General features: G+C 47.4%; 1 protein-coding gene across 1 annotated transcript in view; it reads right to left on the bottom strand.

Moving 5' to 3' along the window:
• The window catches only part of GPD1L (glycerol-3-phosphate dehydrogenase 1 like), a 55,591-nt gene that overhangs the window by 2,013 nt on the left and 33,931 nt on the right, over window positions 1-19,647 (bottom strand). The window contains exons 5-7 of the mRNA XM_020282322.2: window positions 14,612-14,724; window positions 4,822-5,055; window positions 3,324-3,430 (exon numbers count right to left, since the gene is read on the bottom strand). Coding sequence (XP_020137911.1) covers window positions 3,324-3,430; window positions 4,822-5,055; window positions 14,612-14,724 — 454 coding nt within the window. The remainder of the gene's footprint in view (window positions 1-3,323; window positions 3,431-4,821; window positions 5,056-14,611; window positions 14,725-19,647) is intronic.

Here is a 19,647-nt window from a genome sequence, read left to right as displayed (position 1 = left end):
CAAGTCTCTTTTGTTCACCACGGCATCCTCAGTGCCTGGCACAGGACATGGCAGAGGGCCGGTGCTCAGTGAGTATTTGTTGAATAGATTCCTGTGAATGGGATTTAAAGCCACCCCCCACACACACCTTTTTCTTGTCCTTCCATGTCTTAGTGTCCCTGTTCCTAAAACAAGAACAATGTGTATGTCTCCAAAGCAGTGTGGCAGGTGATGACTGGCTATCTAGAATTAGCCAAGTAACCCAGTTCTAGCCAGCAAGATATAATACATGTGCTCAAGGTTTCTAGGGGAAGATAGTTCTCTCTTTGAAAGGCACTGGAGGAGAAAGCTGCTAGCCCAGATTGCTCTTGCTCCTTTCCCGAGTGCAGTGTGTGCGTATGTGATGTCTGGAGCTGCTGCAGCCATCTTGAGGTCCCAGGGAAGGCCAAGTTCACTGAGATTCTAATCCAGAGCCACTGAGCCAAGACCAATATTGTCCACCTCCACACTCCTTGTTATAACTGAACATTGCTCTTATAGCTGAAAGCATGCCCCAACTTTAAAAACTTGCGTTTCCAAAATGCATTCTGTAGATAGGATGTGAGCAAGAGATGCACAGTATGTGTGGGAGGGTGCATTTCTACAGACAAGTAACTCGTTTAATCCTCAAAACTACTGTATGAGGTAGAAAATAATATCATCCCCATTCTATAGATGGGGAAACTGAGGCACAGTTTCTGATTCTGGAGCCAACACTCAACCATGAGGCCATAATGACCATCTAAATATTATTTTCTATAATGCAAAACACTACAAAAGACCAATTAGATCAGTTTGGGGGCACAATCTAAATTGGTCATTGGTGAAAGGAGGACAAAAGATACTGCATAGGAAAAAACTGACATAAATCAGTCAGCCAGCCATCCCACTAATGGATACTGATGAGTTAAGATGTCAGGCTTCAGACTAGATACAGGGATGTGCAGTGTTAGAAATCAGGCCCACGCCTGTAATCCTAGCCCTCTGGGAGGCCAAGGTGGGAGGATCACTCAAGGTCAGGAGTTTGAAACCAGCCTGGGCAAGAGCGAGACCCTGTCTCTACTAAAAAAAAATAGAAATAAAATTAATTGGCCAACTAAAAATATATAGAAAAAATTAGCCGGGCATGGTGGCACATGCCTGTAGTCCCAGCTACTTGGGAGGCTGAGGCAGGAGGATTGCTTGAGCCCAGGAGTTTGAGGTTGCTGTGAGCTAGGTGACGCCACGGCACTCTAGCCCAGGCAACAGAGTGAGACTCTGTCTCAAAAAACAAAACAAAACAAACAAACAAACAAGAAAAACCACAAAGAACTCAGGCCCGGAGCTCAAGGAGCTACGACACTGTTGTGGGCAGAATTGTGTGATCGCCCTCCCCCTCCATACCAGCTTCAGTCTGTGTCCCCGTAGCTAACAATGAATACAGACTAAGGCCCGGCCAACCTGCTAAGCCACAGAATCCTATCAAAGGCACCTCTTGGCAGCACGCAGACGGCACTCGAAAATCCTGGTTGGGAGATTCTTATTATCACCAAACACCCCCGTATTTTTTTTTAAGACTTTAAAATGTTTCGGCCATGGTCATTACATTGGCTCAACCGCAAACAAACACATCACCGTGTGCTGCTAAGTCGGTAAGGAAAACCATATTATGTCAAAGGCATTTTCCTTTTAGTCACGATTGAAAGGTAGTTTAAATCCTCCTTTGACAGCCTGTTTATGAACTTCCATCTCTGCCTGGCTAGTTTTAAAATCCATTTCAGAAAAATAAAATGCAAATTAAAGAAGGAAGACAAGCGCCCTATCCACCCTCATTTTCAACCCGCAGTAGGGACTCTGTACTCTACTGGGTAAAGGAGGAGCGGTGGGTGCAGGGGGAGGTACAGATGCATGGTTGGGACCAGCAGACACCCAGACTGGCAGAACGAGGATGAAAGAGCTGCAACCAGAGACAGCAGCAGAGGGATCTGTGACCCATTTCCCGGCGTGGAGAGAAATGCATGCTGGGTGTTAGCCTCAAGCGGCCATCAGGACAGGTGCCCAGTTCCCTCCAATGGTAGGCAACCAAACTTTCCCTCTCCCAGGGGGTATTATAGAAGACACAGGGATACAGATGATACACTGCATGAGCATTTATAAGGCGGCGTAGTTGGCATCAGGATTATGGGAGAAGGCTCAGTAAATGAGCAAAGGGTTGTGCAGCAGGTAGGGCTGGGGAGAGGCCTCCGAGAGGTTGGGCTTCAGGTTGCAAATCGAGCTGACTCAAGCCCACCTTTCACACCTGCCTGGCCTAGAAGGGCAGTGAAGGATAGATGCTTCCACCCATCCACCCAGCCACTCATCCACCCACCCACGCATTTATCCACCATCCATACAACAAAGAGACTACAAAGCTGAGCACCAAACCTTAACACAGTTCCCTTCTAACAGTAGCATTTTGGGCTAATTTGTCCTTCTTTTTTGTATTTTGAGGTTTCTTTTTAATCTGCATGCGTCAATTATCTATTGAAACAATAATCTTAAAATGTGTGCATAGGAAGCCAAGGCAGGTGGATCGCTCAAGGTCAGGAGTTCGAAACCAGCCTGAGCAAGAGCGAAACCCCGTCTCTACTAAAAATAGAAAGAAATTAATTGGCCAACTAAAAATATATAGAAAAAATTAGGCGGGCATGGTGGCGCATGCATGTAGTCCCAGCTACTCAGGAGGCTGAGGCAGGAGGATCGTTTCAGCCCAGGAGTTTGAGGTTGCTGTGAGCTAGGCTAACGCCACGGCACTCTAGCCTGGGCAACAAAGTAAGACTCTGCCTCCAAAAAAAAAAAAACAGTATGCTTAGGGACAAACCATAACACTGTACCAACTGGATCCTAGATCCTCTTCCCCCAGGGCAGCCCATTCTTGGTTCTTTGTCCTTCCTTTTTTCCTGCATTTTTGACATTTTATTAACATGACTACATCTTTTTATAAAAAAAAAAAAGTAATTGTTTTTGAAAAATTTAAAACGTATGGCATGTAGCTCTTACCAAACACCTGCATGACAAGCTATAGTCTAAAACATCTTATTTTATAACATGCCTTATAGGATTGAGCTCTTCCCGCTGAAGTTGAACCTGGTTTTGTGTAAACACTCATTCTGAGGGTAGGAGAATGCTTCCTGCTAGAGACATGCTCATCACGCAGAGGACTCAACGAATCCAGTAAAGTTCTAAGTGTGCTTGTCAAGTCGTTAGGCCCATCTGCCCGGGGCTGGAGTGGTGAGACCTGGGATGGCGAACGTTTCTCTGGTCTCAGGGGCAACGGGATGACTTACTTGTCCAGCAGTCCCTTCTGCTTGAGGATGCGGTACACTTCGGCAGAAGTCTGAGGTCCCTGGAGCTTCTGCCCGTTCAGCATCTCCTTCTCCAATTCTTCAATGGTCTTAAAAACACAAAGGATAAACAAGAAAATCAACAGTAGAGACTAGAGAATCACTTCTTCCAAGAGGAGGGTGTGGGGGAGGGCTGCGATCCCCTGCTACAAGCCTGGGAAAGGCAGTGACATATGAGATAAAGGACAGAAGGGTTGGCCGGGAGCTGTGGCTCACGCCTGTAACCCTAGCACTCTGGGAGTGCCGAGATGGGCGGATGGTTCAAGGTCAGGAGCTCGAAACCAGCCTGAGCGAGACCCCGACTCTACCAAAAATAGAAAAAAATTAATTGACCAACTAAAAATAGATATATACAAAAAATTAGCCAGGCATGGTGGTGCATGCCTGTAGTCCCAGCTACTCGGGAGGCTGAGGCAGAAGGATCGCTTGAGCCCAGGAGTTTGAGGTTGCTGTGAGCTAGGCTGACGCCACAGCACTCACTATAACCTGGGCAACAAAGTGAGACTCTGTCTCAAAAAGAAAAAAATAAAATAAAAAAGGACAAAAGGGTCCAGTGAAAGCAGCAGGGTCCCCGGGACAACCCCAGCTAACGGCAGACAGGCGCCGTGTTGATCTCCATGCCGCGGGGCTGGGGCTGACCCCCACCCAGGAGCCTCGGTGAGGAAGGAGTGGGGGGCGGCGGGGCAGGAGCCCCGGTAAGGAAGGAGTGGGGGGCGGCGGGGCGGGGGGGCCCCGGTGAGGAAGGAGTGGGGGGCGGCGGGGCGGGGGGGCCCCGGTGAGGAAGGAGTGGGGGGCGGCGGGGCGGGGGCCCCGGTGAGGAAGGAGGGGGGGCGGCGGGGCGGGGGTCCCGGTGAGGAAGGAGTGGGGGGTGGCGGGGCGGGGGCCCCGGTGAGGAAGGAGTGGGGGGGCGGCGGTGAGGAAGGAGTGGGGGGCGGCGGGGTGGGAGCCCCGGTGAGGAAGGAGTGGGGGGGCGGCGGTGAGGAAGGAGTGGGGGGCGGCGGGGTGGGAGCCCCGGTGAGGAAGGAGTGGGGGGCAGCGGTGAGGAGTGGGGGGCGGCGGTGAGGAAGGAGTGGGGGGCGGCGGGGTGGGAGCCCCGGTGAGGAAGGAGTGGGGGGCAGCGGTGAGGAAGGAGTGGGGGGCGGCGGTGAGGAAGGAGTGGGGGGCGGCGGGGCGGGGGCCCCGGTGAGGAAGGAGTGGGGGGGCGGCGGTGAGGAAGGAGTGGGGGGCGGCGGTGAGGAAGGAGTGGGGGGCGGCGGGGTGGGAGCCCCGGTGAGGAAGGAGTGGGGGGGCGGCGGTGAGGAAGGAGTGGGGGGCGGCGGGGTGGGAGCCCCGGTGAGGAAGGAGTGGGGGGGCGGCGGTGAGGAAGGAGTAGGGGCGGCGGGGCGGGGGCCCAGGTGAGGAAGGAGTGGGGGCGGCGGGGCAGGGGCAGGCGAGCGGCTACCTTCCCGGTTCTGGCGAAGGCCTCGGCCACCCTGCGGTTCCGGCCTCCGTAGCAGGTGGTGATGAGGTCGGCCACGCCGCAGCTCTCCAGGAAGGTGGCAGTGGACACCCGGCCCTTGCAGAAGATCCTGGCGAAGGCAATCATTTCCATGAGCCCCAGGCGGATGACGGCGGCCTTGGTGTTGTCTCCGCAGCGCAGGCCGTCGCAGAACCCGGCCCCCACGGCCACGATGTTCTGCAAAGGAGGCGACAGGGCGCAGACGCCGTCAGGGCTCCCGCAGAGGGTGGGGGTTTGCGGGGCGGCGCGCGAGGTGAGGCAGGGACAGACCCGGGACGCCGGCCCTGCCCTCCTAACCCAAAGAAGACACGGCCTTCTGCGTTCCCATTTATAGGACAGAGAGCCCACATTTAGGGTCAGTAGCAAGCAGCCACTGAGGAGCCCTGGCCAGAGCACTGGAACAGATGACAACGGTCTTTGCTTAAATACTATTTGGACCTTCTGAGTTTTTGTTTTTTTTTTAATTGAATGCTTTATGCAACTGTTAACATTCATAAGGAAAGTTCACAAATCCTAAGTGTACAGCTTGATAAATTTTCACAAACCGAACACGCCACGTAGCCGGCACCACGATCAAAAACCAGAACACAACCAGTGGCCACTACCAAAGGGAACCGCTCTCCTCACCTCTCGGGGCACAGATTTGTTTTACACGTCTTTCAACTTTAAAGGAGTGGAACGATACAGTACGTAATCTTTTGTGTCTAGCTTCTTTTTCAACATCATGCTTGGCCGGGCGCGGTGGCTCACACCTGTAATCCTAGCACTCTGGGAGGCCAAGGCAAGAGGATTGCTCGAGGTCAGGAGTTCAAAACCACCCTGAGCAAGAGTGAGACCCCGACTCTACTAAAAATAGGAAGAAATTAATTGGCCAACTAATATATACAGAGAAAATTAGTCGGGCATGGTGGTGCCCTGCCTGTAGTCCCAGCTACTTGGGAGGCTGAGGCAGCAGGATCACTTGAGACCAGAGTTTGCGGTTGCTGATACCACAGCACTCTAGCCCGAGCAACAGAGTGAGACTTTGCCAAAAATAATAATAATAATAATAATAAAACGAAGCTGACAGTCTAGATGAGAGATGAGACACAGCCAAGCCTATCACAAGGCAGAAGGAAGAGAGTGTGCTGACAGACAAGAAGAGCCAGAAGCTTCATTTCAAAGCAGGGATGGCTGCATGGGGGAGGTGACATCTGAGCTGGGCCTTGAATACTATATGTAGAAGTCAGATTACCACACATTTGACAAGGCCTAGCTACACAGATGGCATTCAATTGGGACTTCAATTACCTGTGCCCACCCACACCCCCTGGCTCCTGGCTCCTGGCTCCTGGGTCCTTTACTTTCCCAGTTCCTTCACCAAGAACACTCTAGCCACACTAACAATTTCCAGTAATACCTGGTGATCTTATAGGGATTTGTGACTTGGGAAATCTTAAAACATGAAGCTATTTAGTAATGAATATGAAATATAAGTTAAAATAACTATTTTTTCCCCTCCAAAAACCCATGTTTTATTAATGAAAGAATAACATTTCTTACAACATCAGGCCTATAAAATCTAAGGGATGCAGTGGAAAATGGAATGAACTGGGTAGTAATAAATTCTTTGCGGGTTTCCGTGCAGTTTTTTGATAAAACACATCAAACATAGCATTGGTGTGGCCAGGCTGGTCATGAGAAACAGATCTGGTGGTTTAGAGACAGCTACGACTCCTTGGGAGACTAAGTCACGAAGCTACTTCTCGTGAAAAGAAAACCCCTGATTGGCCCTCCTGAAGCCTCTGTCTCTACTTCCAACTGACTGATCACACAGAGCCCCCTTCCTCCCGCTTCCACAATTGCGGGCATGGGGAGGGCTAGGGTATGCAAGGTCAAGGGTGCGGAGGGCCCTACCTTGTGCTGCTTCTCTTCCTCAGTAACCATCCTAGAGCTTACCTTGGTTGCTGGCTACTCCTCTCACGGCTGCTGACACAGAAAGGAAAAAGTAGAGAGATTCTCTAAAAATGATCAGGAAGCTGGCATGAACTTGTGCGGGTTTTACACAAATTCACGCTACTTCTGTGTCCTAGCCCACTAGCCGGGGAGCTTAGGAGCGCTGCTAACAGACCAGCGCGGTAGCTTCCAATCAACCTGCAACTACAGATGCAGGCAGAGCGGAGGGGGAACCAGGTCTTGTGAATTAGTAGCCTGACCAGCGAGAGCATGTCCTCGTGAGGTGTCGATTTCTACCTGCATTTGCCAAAGCTCCGCAAACCCCTCCCCACCGCGCACGGGCTTTGCAAGCTGTGGGTTCGTCACCTCCCAGGCAGCAATCATCCCAGACTTCCTGCTGCCTGCGCAGTGACAGCGGAAGGGGGCCATTGCTGGCACTCTCAGCATCTGACACCGCATGACATTTGCATGAAAAGGAGAGGGAGAGGCAGTAATGAACGGAGCATGAAAGATGCGGAGGGGTCAGGTGGGACCTGGTTCTGTTACTCTGCTCCAGAAGGGGCGAGCTCCTGAGTCACAAGGGAACACCCGGACCGTTTAGGATGGACGCTATGCAGGCACTAAGAGCTGGGACTACTAGAACACTCAAGGCTGACCCACCCAGGCCCACCAGACACCCCTCCCAGTATAGCAGCCAGGCCAAGGAAGCTACTGGGTGGCACAAGGGGCACACTGACATCCATTGGGCTTCCAGTTCTCACTCTGCCCCTTTGCTGTGTGACCTCAGGCTAATCACTCGACCTCCCTGGGCCATGTTTTGCTAAGATATAAAACTCAGGGCTTTGAAAATATTTTTCAAGGTCCTCCTGGTGGCGACATTCCTCCGGGGAAGCTGGTGAAACTGTGGCCTGCCGTGAGGCTGCAGATAGTAAAGGGACAATGTGCACAGGGACTGACCACAGAGGCCCTGAGGTGAGCTACTGGGTGACTGGCCAAATGGTTTTATTGAAGTTGCCCTGGCCTCATGCTTAGGATTGGGACTGTTGGCCAAGAGGCCAGATTCCTGAAATTGCTCTCTGATACCTCCTGGACTGTGTCTCTTCGTCCCACCGTACCCAGCTGCAACACAACCCATTCTGAAACAGTTACAGGACAAAGCAGTCCCAGGAAATGTCTCCAGACTGAATGGGGGAAAACGAGGACTTCCGTGAACATCGGGCTCCCATAAACAGAGGAGCGAGCTGGCTCGGGCCTGTCACATACACATTGCCTCCTCTGAATTCTTTTTTTTTTTTTTTTTTGAGACAGAGTCTCGCTTTGTTGCCCAGGCTAGAGTGAGTGCCGTGGCATCAGCCTAGCTCACAGCAACCTCAATCTCCTGAGCTCAAGCAATCCTTCTGCCTCAGCCTCCCAAGTAGCTGGGACTACAGGCATGAGCCACCATGCCCGGCTAATTTTTTCTATATGTATTAGTTGGCCAATTAATTTCTTTCTATTTGTGATAGAGACAGCGTCTCGCTCTTGCTCAGGTTGGTTTTGTTGAACTCCTGACCTCAAGCAATCTGCCCACCTCATCCTCCCGGAGAGCTAGGATTACAGGCGTGAGCCACCGCGCCTGGGCATGAATTCTTGAGGACTCTGTGAGGCAGGAGATGCCCCCTGTGCCTTGCTGTTTCCACAGTGTGCAAAATGTGCCCTCCCCCGGGGTCGGAGACCCTGCTGACCCTCTGCAATCAGGTGTCAAAGAGGGTACCTCCCTGGCCTGCAGGAGACTTGGCAGGTAAAAAGGGTGGCAAGATTTGCCAGGAGAAATACTAAAAATAGCAACAGCTAACCTCACTGAACTCCATATATGAACTTGTTTAAACCTCACAACATTCCCACAAGGCAGGTGCTGTAATCACACGCAACGGGAGACAGGGAGACTGAGGCACAGAGTGCGTAGCTTGCCCAAGGAGATCACACCACAGCCTGCTGCTCTCGGGCCAGTGAGTGAAAGGCACAGAGAAGCCGCCACAGAGTCCAGATAAGCCCTTTCAAACGGGAAGAGCCGATCCCACCCAGCCGGGAAGACTTAGCAAGAGCTCTCTGTTACTGGAACCATCCGAGCAGGGCTGTGTGGCCAGGCCCTGAGCTCCAAACCTGAGCTTTTGTGTTGCTGGACTCAGAAAAGGCAGATAAGGAACCAGGCGGGCAGATGAGGGTGCCTGGGGGACCCAGTCACTCTCTTAGCCTCTCTGTGACCTCTTCCCCTCGGGGCACAAGGGTGTGGACCACTTCAAAGCTTCCACTAGCCAGCTAACCTCCCCACCATGGGGAGCAGGTGGCCTCCTCCAGGGAAAACTCTCTTCCACGAGGACCCTGTGCCACAACCCGGTTTAATCGATAGCCTTAGGATGGAGCTTGAGATGCTCGCTCTCCCCCTCCACCACTTATCACTGTCAAAAGAAAAATAAACACACGGAGCCAGTCAGAGCGTGTTTGAATAGCATCCGAGCAGATGTCCTCTGAGATCACTCAGCTGTGAAAGTTATCATTATCCACTGTGCATTTAAATCTGCTTTAAACTATTCTGAAGCTAAAAATACCATAATTTTCAGAAGACAGACATGCTTAAGCCCTTCCCCATTTCCTGGGTTATGGCAACACTCAGAGGTAATCATCCACTCCGAAGTGCAATCTTTGCAATTCTGAATCGGGGCGGGTTAGAGGGGGCTCAATTCCTCTTCCCATCCTACCCTCCCATGAAAAGAACATAAACCAGGAGAACCAGCCTGCACTACCTGTAGGTTATACAAACACTCTCGCCACCTAGGAAGAACTGCCCCACTGGAACCAAAGTCAGTATTCACTATTTTCTCTAAGTCAAGCCGTCCACCTTACTCTTCCTGAGGCTACCTCCCAAGAGGAGACTGTCTACGGAGTTTGGGCTTACCAAAGACAAGATGCCACATACTGTTTGCAGGCTGGTCCCTGTATCAACAGGTTGGCTGGGATATCAAGGGCTGAGGTCAAGCCCACACTTGGTCCCCCAAGCCGGGCACCCTGATATGAAGCTGCCTTAGCTAGAGCACCACTGTCCAATAGGAAGTTTCTGCAATGATGTAAATGTTTTCTATCTGCTCTATCTGACACAGCAGCCACGAGCCACACGTGGCCACTGAGCCTTTGAGATGTGGCTACTGTGACTCAAAACTGAACTGTTAATTTTTAAGAATTTTAATTAATTTGAATGTAAATATAAACAGCACGTATTGCTAGTGGCCGTCTTGCTCTCACCCACACAAAGGTGCTGCTGGGTCTAGCGGTGGCCTTAACTACAGCCGAGACATGAGGTTGCTCATCACAGCATGGTTCATCACACCAAAGCCCTGGAGCAAACCTACATGCCCAGCAATTATTATTACAGAACCACAGAACAGGCCCACAAAGGAACACCATGAATCTGTGGCACAGCCTGCTGGTTTATCCCCATCCTACCTTCCCCCCTCCCCTAGAATAATAGTTTCTTATTTTCATGCAAATATATGGCTATCCAGGAAAAAAAAATCCCCCAAACCATTTTCCCACCTCCCTTGCAGCCAAGTATGGTCACACCTAGTGTGTCTATTGAGACTTTCTAGAACCTTCCTTAAAAGATAGTTGCCACATGCCTTTTGTCCTTTTTTTTTTTTTCTTTATTCTTTCTTTCTTCTTTTTTTCAACCTTGTTGAAGACAAAAGCGACATTGGTGCTCTGGTCACCATCATAGAACATGAAGACAAGGGCCATACCTTATACTAAGGTTTGGGTTAGTCTCCTCCACAACTCATGTTGAACTTTGGTTGCCAATGTGGCAGTGTTAGGAGGTGGGGCCTACTGGGAGGTGTCAATGCTGTTACGAAAAGGACTTTCTTTTGGCTCTTTGACTCTTTTGTCACATGAACAGCAGTGTTCCTTCCTCTAAAGCAGGGGTCCTCAAACTTTTTAAACAGGGGGCCAGTTCACTGTCCCTCAGACCGTTGGAGAGTGCGCACTGTGGGCCCGGGATGAGTCGGCTGCTAAGCAGGACAGGCAGCAGCAGCAAAAACACCTGGCAGGCCGGAAAAATGTCCTAGGTGGGTGGCATGTGGCCTGTGGGCCATAGTTTGAGGATGCCTACAAAGGATGCAACATTCAAGGCACTATCTTGGAAGAGACCAGGTTCTCAACAGACACCAAACTGCTAGCACCTGTTATTGGCCTTCCCAGCCTCCAGAACTGTCTGAGTCAATAAATTTCTGTTCCTAATAAATCACTCAGTCTCCGGTATTCTGTTATAGCAGCATAAAACAGACTAAGACACCCTAGAGAGCAGGAAGGAGCCTAGCTCCCCTAAAAACTCTGTGGAATAGAGTTATATATACTCTGGATATTTTACTTCTACCTTGTTCAGCCATGTCAAATTAAGTATTCCTAATCCAAAAATCTGAAATGCTCCAAAATCTACAACTTTTTTGAGCACTGACATGACACTAAAAGGAAATGCTCACTGGAGCACTTCAGATTTTGGATTTTCAGATTAGGGACATTGAATCAGTAAGTATATCACAAATATTCCAAATCTGAAAAAATCTGAAATCCAAAACACTTCTGGTCTCAAACATTTCAGATATAGATACTCAACCTATATTATTTTGGGTCTCTATTAGTGAAACAATCCTGATAAAGCATCTATTAAAATGATAACATTGAGCTATATACTTACGATTTACCTCTTAAAAGTTAAATTAAAACAAAAACACAGCCCCAATGAAAGAAGCCAGACATAAAAAAGAGTACATATGTACAATTCCACTTATAATAATTCTAGAAAATGCAAACTGTAGGATACAAAAGCAGATCAGTAGCTGGAGGTTGGGGGTACGCAAAGGGACATGTGGAGTTTTGGGGGATGACAGAAATGTTCTGTATTGTGGTGGCAGTTTTCATGAGTGCACAACTGTCAAATCCCACAGTATTATATACTTTAAACAGATGCAATTATATGAATTATACTTAAAGTTGACCTTTTAAAAAGTAGACCTCCTTACTGATTAAGAGATTAATATAGCTAAGAGTTTGTGAAGGACATTCTGAAGGTAGTAAGAGGCACTGGCACAAAACAATTATGCACAATTCCTTCAAATTTTATTTTTACTTTATCCTTGTAGGGAGCTGTTTTCATATCTTTTTTTCCTAGTAAGTCAAATGCCCATGTTTTTTGAGTACCAAAAGATAATGCACATTTCTTTTTCTTTGCTAGTATGAGAAGGTTACTAAAGGCTGCTGATGTGAAAAAAGTAGAACACATTAAACTACTCAAATAGTAAGATCTAGTTTTTGTTTTAAAAAGGGGACATACACGTATGTACACAAGCTAAAAAGATGGGAAAGATATACAACAGACATTAACAGCAGTTATTTTTAGGATGTAAGATTGTTGGTGATTTTCACTTTCTTCTTTACACCTTTCTGTTGCGTGAAACACAGAGAATACAACTACTTTTATAATCAGAAAAAAACCCTAAACTATTGTTTATGTAATGGAAGAAACCTACGGCCATCCGTCTTTGCTGTGGCAGGCTCTGATGAGGGAGGGCTTTGTTTTATTCACAGTGCCTGGATGCACATCAGAAAAGGCAGGTTGGGCGGGCACGGTGGCTCACGCCTGAATCCTAGCACTCTGGGAGGCTGAGGCGGGCAGATTGCTCGAGGTCAGGAGTTGGAAACCAGCCTGAGCAAGAGCGAGACCCCATCTCTACTATAAATAGAAAGAAATTAATTGGCTAACTAATATATGTAGAAAAAATTAGCCAGGCATGGTGGCGCATGCCTGTGGTCCCAGCTACTCAGGAGGCTGAGGCAGGAAGATCACTTGAGCCCAGGAGTTTGAGGTTGCTGTGAGCTAGGCTGACACCACGGCACTCACTGTAGCCTGGGCAACAAAGCGAGACTCTGTCTCCAAAAAAAAAGAAAAAAGAAAAAATAATAAAAAAAGAAAAGACAGGTTGCACATAGTAACCAAAGGACACCAGACTATGAGTTTCGAAACCCATCTTCACACTCCGATTATGCCAATATTTGCTACCCTCAAGTCATTCACTCTGTCTGGTCTGAGTCTCCTTAGCTGCACGATACAGTGGATATAATGATTGGATTCAGTAACGGCCAACTGCCTGTTAGCCTGTGCCTGTTTCTCAGGTTTCAAAAATCCCAGCTATGACGTAACCCGACAGGAACGATGGTAACTGATCTAGCTCCAAAGGAGAAGGGGCACATGGAGGGGGTGATAAAGGGCCCTCAACCCTCCTTGGCCTCCATCTCCCACGAATCACATTCCCTCACGGTAGCAGGCACAGTTCGACTTGCAGGTGCCCTCCTAGCAAGAATGAAAAGCCATTCTACGTTCAGGCATGAGACCAGCATGAGGCTTTTCCAGGGCCCTCAATCTAGAATCACTCTTCTTCCCCAGCACCCTTTGTTCTGGACAGGATCTCACAGCTTCTCCATCAAGGACCAAAAGCATCCAGTCAACTTAAAAACAGCTTTGGAGCAGCTCAGACCAGCGCTGAGCAATCAGGCATTCGTGATGCCCCCTGCTGCCTGAGTGGTCATTAGTGTAATGAAGGACTATTAAAAACACATAAAAATCTCAACCAACAAAAATACACAAAGCCGCCAAAGCCAGCGTCTTAAACGTATTAGCAGGGCCTGCACATAATGGGAAGCATGCCCCACACAGGCACTTAGAAATATGCATGTGCTGCCTGGCAGCTCACGCCTTTAATTGGCTTTAATTTTGTAAATGTTCATTGCATATCGTGTCCACACATATATACATAATACTAATTCTAGAAAGTGGTTTTAAATTCTTACTAGAAAAAAAGATGTGCAATTTATGAGAAAGAGTGGGAAGGCATTCTTTCAATCTTTGCAATCCTCATCTGACAAAGGCTGGGGAATGCCAGATTGCCTAACTTCCTCCCCAGGTGCTCAAATTCCTGAAAAATGACCCAGGAGTAATTCAAAGGGGTATCCAAATAGAGAACTCTTCATTCTCCCCACCCCGTTTTTTTGTAGATGGCAGTGAAAGCTGTTCTGATTTGGAGGGAGGAAGGACCAGGTGGCTGCTGTAGCCCAGCTCCCTGCCTGCGGCTCCCACTGTCAGGGTAGACGGAGGGATAGTGACCCAGGCTTTAAAACGCAGGAGCCAACAAGTCAGAAGCACAAGTGCAGAAACTCTTCCCTTTACTTTGCAAACCACTGGCCCATAGAGGTTGCTTCTTTCATCAGATCTTTTCCCTCTAGAGGGCAAAGATAAAACTATTCTAAGAACAACCTCTGTCAGCAGCAGATTATTTTTTTCCTTTGACAAGAACAACCAGCCAAACTAGCAGAGTAGCATAATTCAGGGGGAACAAGTTCCCATTCCAGGATAATGCACAGGAGAAACACACCAATGATTAGAATCATTCGCTCCTGGGCAAAGCCCTACAATTAAGGAACTCTCCAAATGCTTCCCAAATACCGATGCTGCCAACTTTCCAAATATCAAAACAGCACAATTTCCCCATATTTACAAGTAAAAGCACATCATGAGTAAGAAAGGAGCTGCACCACCCAGGAAAGGCCACAGCAAAACAGGAAGTTACAAACAAGGCTCTCAATTCACTATTCTTTGCTGAAGTGAGTGCGCAGAACACAGAGCCCATTCTTCAGGATGAGATTCAGTAGCGCTAACATTTGCCTTGCTTGATTAACTCCTCTCCTTGAGTAGAAATGACAAGGCTGACTTTACCTTAAGAGCACCACAGAGTTCCACAGTGTCTGCATCATCAACGACAGTAATTCGAAAATTTGGAGTCTGGAGAAGTTCTTTGAAAAGAAGGCCATTCTCCATTACTTTGCTGCCTAGTGAAAGGTTAGGAAAAACGGAAATTAGTAACACTTTAAAACAACTTTTTCTTATTATAAAAAGCAACATATGTTCATTTCAGAAAACTTAGAAAATGTATAGGAGCAGAAACAGAAAATAAAAACATCCCACAATCCAACTAGAGATGATCATTTACAATTTGATATACATGTTTAACTTACTGAAAGTAAATATAAACAGTTTTTCTTAAAGCTGGGAATGTAACATATATGTGGGTTTCATAATCTGCTTTCCCTAAATTCCAGAAGATGGAAATGCAGTGAGAGTCCTTGTTTTTGTTACTGCTATATTCCCCTTCCTTGGGACAGTGCCGAGGATATGATGTTCGGTAGTTTTTACACATTTTTGTTTGCTTGTTTGTTTTAGTGACCTTTGATTAAAAAACAAAAACACCTAGCTCTCTGGGAGGCCGAGGCGGGCGGATTGCTCGAGGTCAGGAGTTCGAAACCAGCCTGAGCAAGAGCAAGACCCCGTCTCTACTATAAATAGAAAGAAATTAATTGGCCAACTAATATATATACAAAAAATTAGCCGGGCATGGTGGCGAATGCCTGTAGTCCCAGCTACTTGGGAGGCTGAGGCAGCAGGATTGCTTGAGCCCAGGAGTTTGAGGTTGCTGTGAGCTAGGCTGACGCCACGGCACTCACTCTAGCCTGGGCAACAAAGCGAGACTCTGTCTCAGAAAAAAAAACAAAAAACAAAAAACAAAAACAAAAACAAACAAAAATAAAACATTATGCCCAGGCCCGGTGGCTCATGCCTGTAATCCTAGCACTCTGGGAGGCCCAGGCGGGAGGATTGCTTGAGCTCAGGAGTTTGAGACCAGCCTGAGCAAGAGCAAGACCCCATCTCTACTATAAATAGAAAGAAATTAGCCAAACAATTAAAAAATTAGCCGGTCATGGTGGTGCGTGCCTGTAGTCCCAGCTACACAGTGTAGGAGGCTGAGGCAGGAGGATCGCTTGAGCCCAGTTCTGTCTCAATCAATCGATCAATCAATAAAACATTATACATTAAGCCTGATGTGGAATCTGCTCAGCTTGGTGGGGTTCAGGGTGAGGCTAAGCAAACCCACCCTCCTCCCAGCTCTGGGAGTGCTCTGGAAATCAGGGCCATGAGGCTTACCAGCCAAGTCCCGGCTCCCAAATCCATGTCACCATAGAGATGGCAGAAAGCACACCTAGCACTTGGGCACTTGGGCTCTGCCTGCCTCGAGGTAGGAGACCAGCTGTCCCCAAGCTTGTCTGCACACAACAATCATCTGGGCTTCTTTAAAAACACCAAATCTCAGCCCATATCTCAGATCAATTGAGTCAGTCTCCGGAGTGGAGCAGGCTGCAGTAGTTTTTGGAGCTCCCCAGGTGATCCCAATGGGCAGGCAAGTGTGTAATGAAACAATCCTCCTCTAGCCTCAGCTTCCTCACCAGTAATACTACGGCACAGTTAAGTAAGAATCATACATGATGTTTCTGAATGGTGGCCATTAAAAAAAAAAAGAATCATCTGTGAAAACAGTCTTTCAATCGCAAGGAGTACTCGGAGACCCCCACACAATGACGATGGAGTCAGCTGGCATTTGACTTGTTTAGGATTATGTTTTTCTCTGCTTACATACAGGGACACGGAGGTCCAGAGAGGTTTACCAACTTGCCGTGCCCACACAGCTAGTAGGAGGCAGAGCCCAAATTCTAACCCACATGCCCACATGCGCTCTGGCCTCCAGGGCCCATGCTCTCTATGCTATGCCACCCCTTGGGGATGGGAGGAGAGAAGATAAACAAATAAAAAAACAAACAAACATCACAATTAGAGCTAGACACCTCCAATGCAGAAAAAGCATGGTTGTCAACAAGTACACCCATAAGTGGTACAATGTCAAACTAGCCCGGGGGACAGTAGAGTCAGGGTGGGGGGGTATACATAAAGTAAGACTGGCCGGGAGTTAATCATTTCTAAAGATGGGCGATGGGGACATGGGGTTTGTGATACTGCTCTATCCACATTTTTAAAAAATTCCATAATAAAACACTTCAAATATCTACACCTAATACTTAGAAACACATTGTCTACTCTACAGGCATTACTGTTATCTGTCATGTAGCGGAGTTTTCCTTTTCCAAATACGGGAACTGTGTGTCAGCTTGAGCAAACTGTCCCCTTCCTTTTTGAAAGGGTGCACCAGCCTGTCAAGGTGATTCTGTGCAACACTGTTTCGCCATCTGGGTTGGGTACACTAGCCCCTGGCCCCTGCATCATACCACATCGTCCCTGTGCCTCTCCTCTGTACCTGCCCCCTGTTCAGCGTCCCCAACATGAGGGACGCTTGTGTGCATCACAGGCAAGCCCCTCTCAAGCCTCCTTCATCCAGCTGTCTGCAGCTGGAGACCTGAGCTGCTGCTGTGAGCAGGCCGAGGAATGTGCGGGGGCAGGTGCACCCTCTGCTGCTATTAATAGGAGGCAGGGTCTATGCGTTCCTCTGTGGTTGCAAATAATACACAGTCTCCATCAGAGAGGTGGGCTGGACTTACAGCAGTCTCACGTTTTCTCAGATATACCTTTCAAAAGTTATTATTTTAAATCATGGATAAGAAAGCACTAACTTTTTTATTACTACCAGTCATAAAGTGACATGGCACAGAACAGGTAATGCCCGAAAACCACACGGGCATACAGCTCCCCCAAACTCAGTATGAACCACAAGACAGGAAACTCCCTTTTCTTTTGTGGGGGCCAAGGCCTTGGGCCTTGGGATGGGGGGGGGTTCATGGAAAATCACTGACATGAAGCAGATTGATCAACAGGAGAAAAGGCATGCAAATTTATTTAACATGTATACACGGGAGCCTTCAGAATGAAGACCTGAAGACACAGGGGGAATTGTCCATTTTTATGCTGAGGTTCAACAAAGTATGGACAGCCATGTAGAAATATGACTGGACAAAAAGGGTCATGGTCTAGTGCTAAAAGACTGAGTGGGGAGACCCAGCAAGCCTGTCTGTCTGGATTCTTCTTGGCCTCTCTGAGCAGCATCCTTCCTTCTAGGTGTGGGGCAAGACCCTCTCTGGAATGGGGGTCTTATGATCTAGAGTCAAACAAGGTAGACCAGATAATTTCTTTATGGCCAGTTTTACACAGAACATTTTTAGGTTTTATGGGTGGCTTTAAGGAAAAGGGGTTCTGGTTTTTACAACCTATCTCGGGGAAGAGGGATTCTAGTTTCTATGGCTACCCTGGGGGGAGAATGGGACAGAGACAGAAGGACAGGAGAAGGTCAGAGAAAAACTTTTGCTTCTGAGGCTGCTTCCAGGGCCTTCATCTTGGGGTACTGTTTTCTGAGCCCCAATATCATGTCATACCAAGTTTAGAGGCAACCAACTTATTTAATAAAAGTCCTTCAAAACCCTTTTTTCAGTCTGTGACTTCGTATTTGTGTGCTTAGAAGCTCCATAAGAAGCTTATGTATCCTAGACATTTAGCACCATGCCTGGTACATAATAATAGGCTTTGAAAAATATTTGTGGAATGACAATAAAAGTCTCACTCTGCCGTGTGCCCCAACAATGAAGGGAGCTTTCACCACAAGGGGGCGGTGTAGCTCACATCACAGTATTTTTAAGACAATGAAACTGACATTTTTCCTTCTTCCTCCACATAAGACTCAAGTGGGCCAAGATTCTGAAATCTACCATAATTAAAAATGAGCTGGTCCCTGATGTCATTAAGGAAGGAGATCTGGATAACTATACCACAAATATCAAATACACAAAATTTAATGTTGATACAATATTATTATCGAATACATAATCCATAATCAAATCTCACCTATCGCCCCCACACTGCCTCATAGCAACTCTCCCTCCCCCACCCAGGATCCCAAACTGCATGTAGTGGTTACATCTCTTTAGTCCTCTTTAATGTGGGACACTCCTCAGCCTTTCATGTCTCTCATGACATTGACGGTTTTGAAGACTATAAGCCAGTTGTTTTGTAACATGTCCCTTACTTTGAGCTTTCCTGATATTTCCTCATGATTAAATTCAGGTTATATAAAACAATTTTTAAAATATCATCTTCACGTTCTATCTCACTTCTGTTTCACTTAAATTAATGCAGGTCACCCGTGCCCACCACAGTTAACCCACACAGAAGGCACAGAAGTATTGAGTAAACAGAAGCCAGAGCTAAAGAAAGGTCACCTGTGTGGATCTGCCTGCCTTTATAACCAGGAAAGCCCAATGCACCTAACTGCAAACCTTCTCACAACAGACAGGGAGGCTAGGAAAAATCCTAGCCAAAATCTGCAGCTAGATACAAAGTTTAAATCAGAGACTGGAGATTAAGTCTCAGCTTTACAGAATGATCCAGTAACCAGTCACTTCCAGCCAACTGGAAAAATTATTGGCAAATAGGATGAGTTGGAACAACCATTTAATAATATTTTGAAAAATAGAAGTCATTACATAACAGCTTCACAGGCTATGTTAAAATTGCAGATGGGTAAAAGAATTAACTGTAAAAGAATAAGACATACACATACATAAATGTGTATACTAGTATAGGTATACATTTTTTTTCTAGAAGGATATTTGGAAACTGCTAACAATGATTCTCTCTGGGAGGAGGGAATTGGGGTGGAAATTACCACCTTAGTTCTAATTTTCTACCTTCTCATAGTGTTTGAATTTTTTTTTTTAACGTGTGTCTGTATCACTTTTGTAAGTGTTAACGTGGGCAGGCGGTATTGTAGGCCATTCTCGTTTTCTTCTTTATATTATGTGTAATTCCTCTCCTCTCCAGAAAATATTATTTCTCAAATAGTGTATGACTTACTACAAACATAAATGAATAGTTTATACAAATAGAAAAAAGGATATATAACAAAATAATGAAAATTAAAA

The sequence above is a fragment of the Microcebus murinus genome, chromosome 1 (genome assembly GCF_040939455.1).
Source record: "Microcebus murinus isolate Inina chromosome 1, M.murinus_Inina_mat1.0, whole genome shotgun sequence".
NCBI classification, from domain to species: domain Eukaryota; kingdom Metazoa; phylum Chordata; class Mammalia; order Primates; family Cheirogaleidae; genus Microcebus; species Microcebus murinus.
Note: the sequence above shows the minus strand (reverse complement) of the source record. Positions and strands in the feature narration are given on the sequence as shown.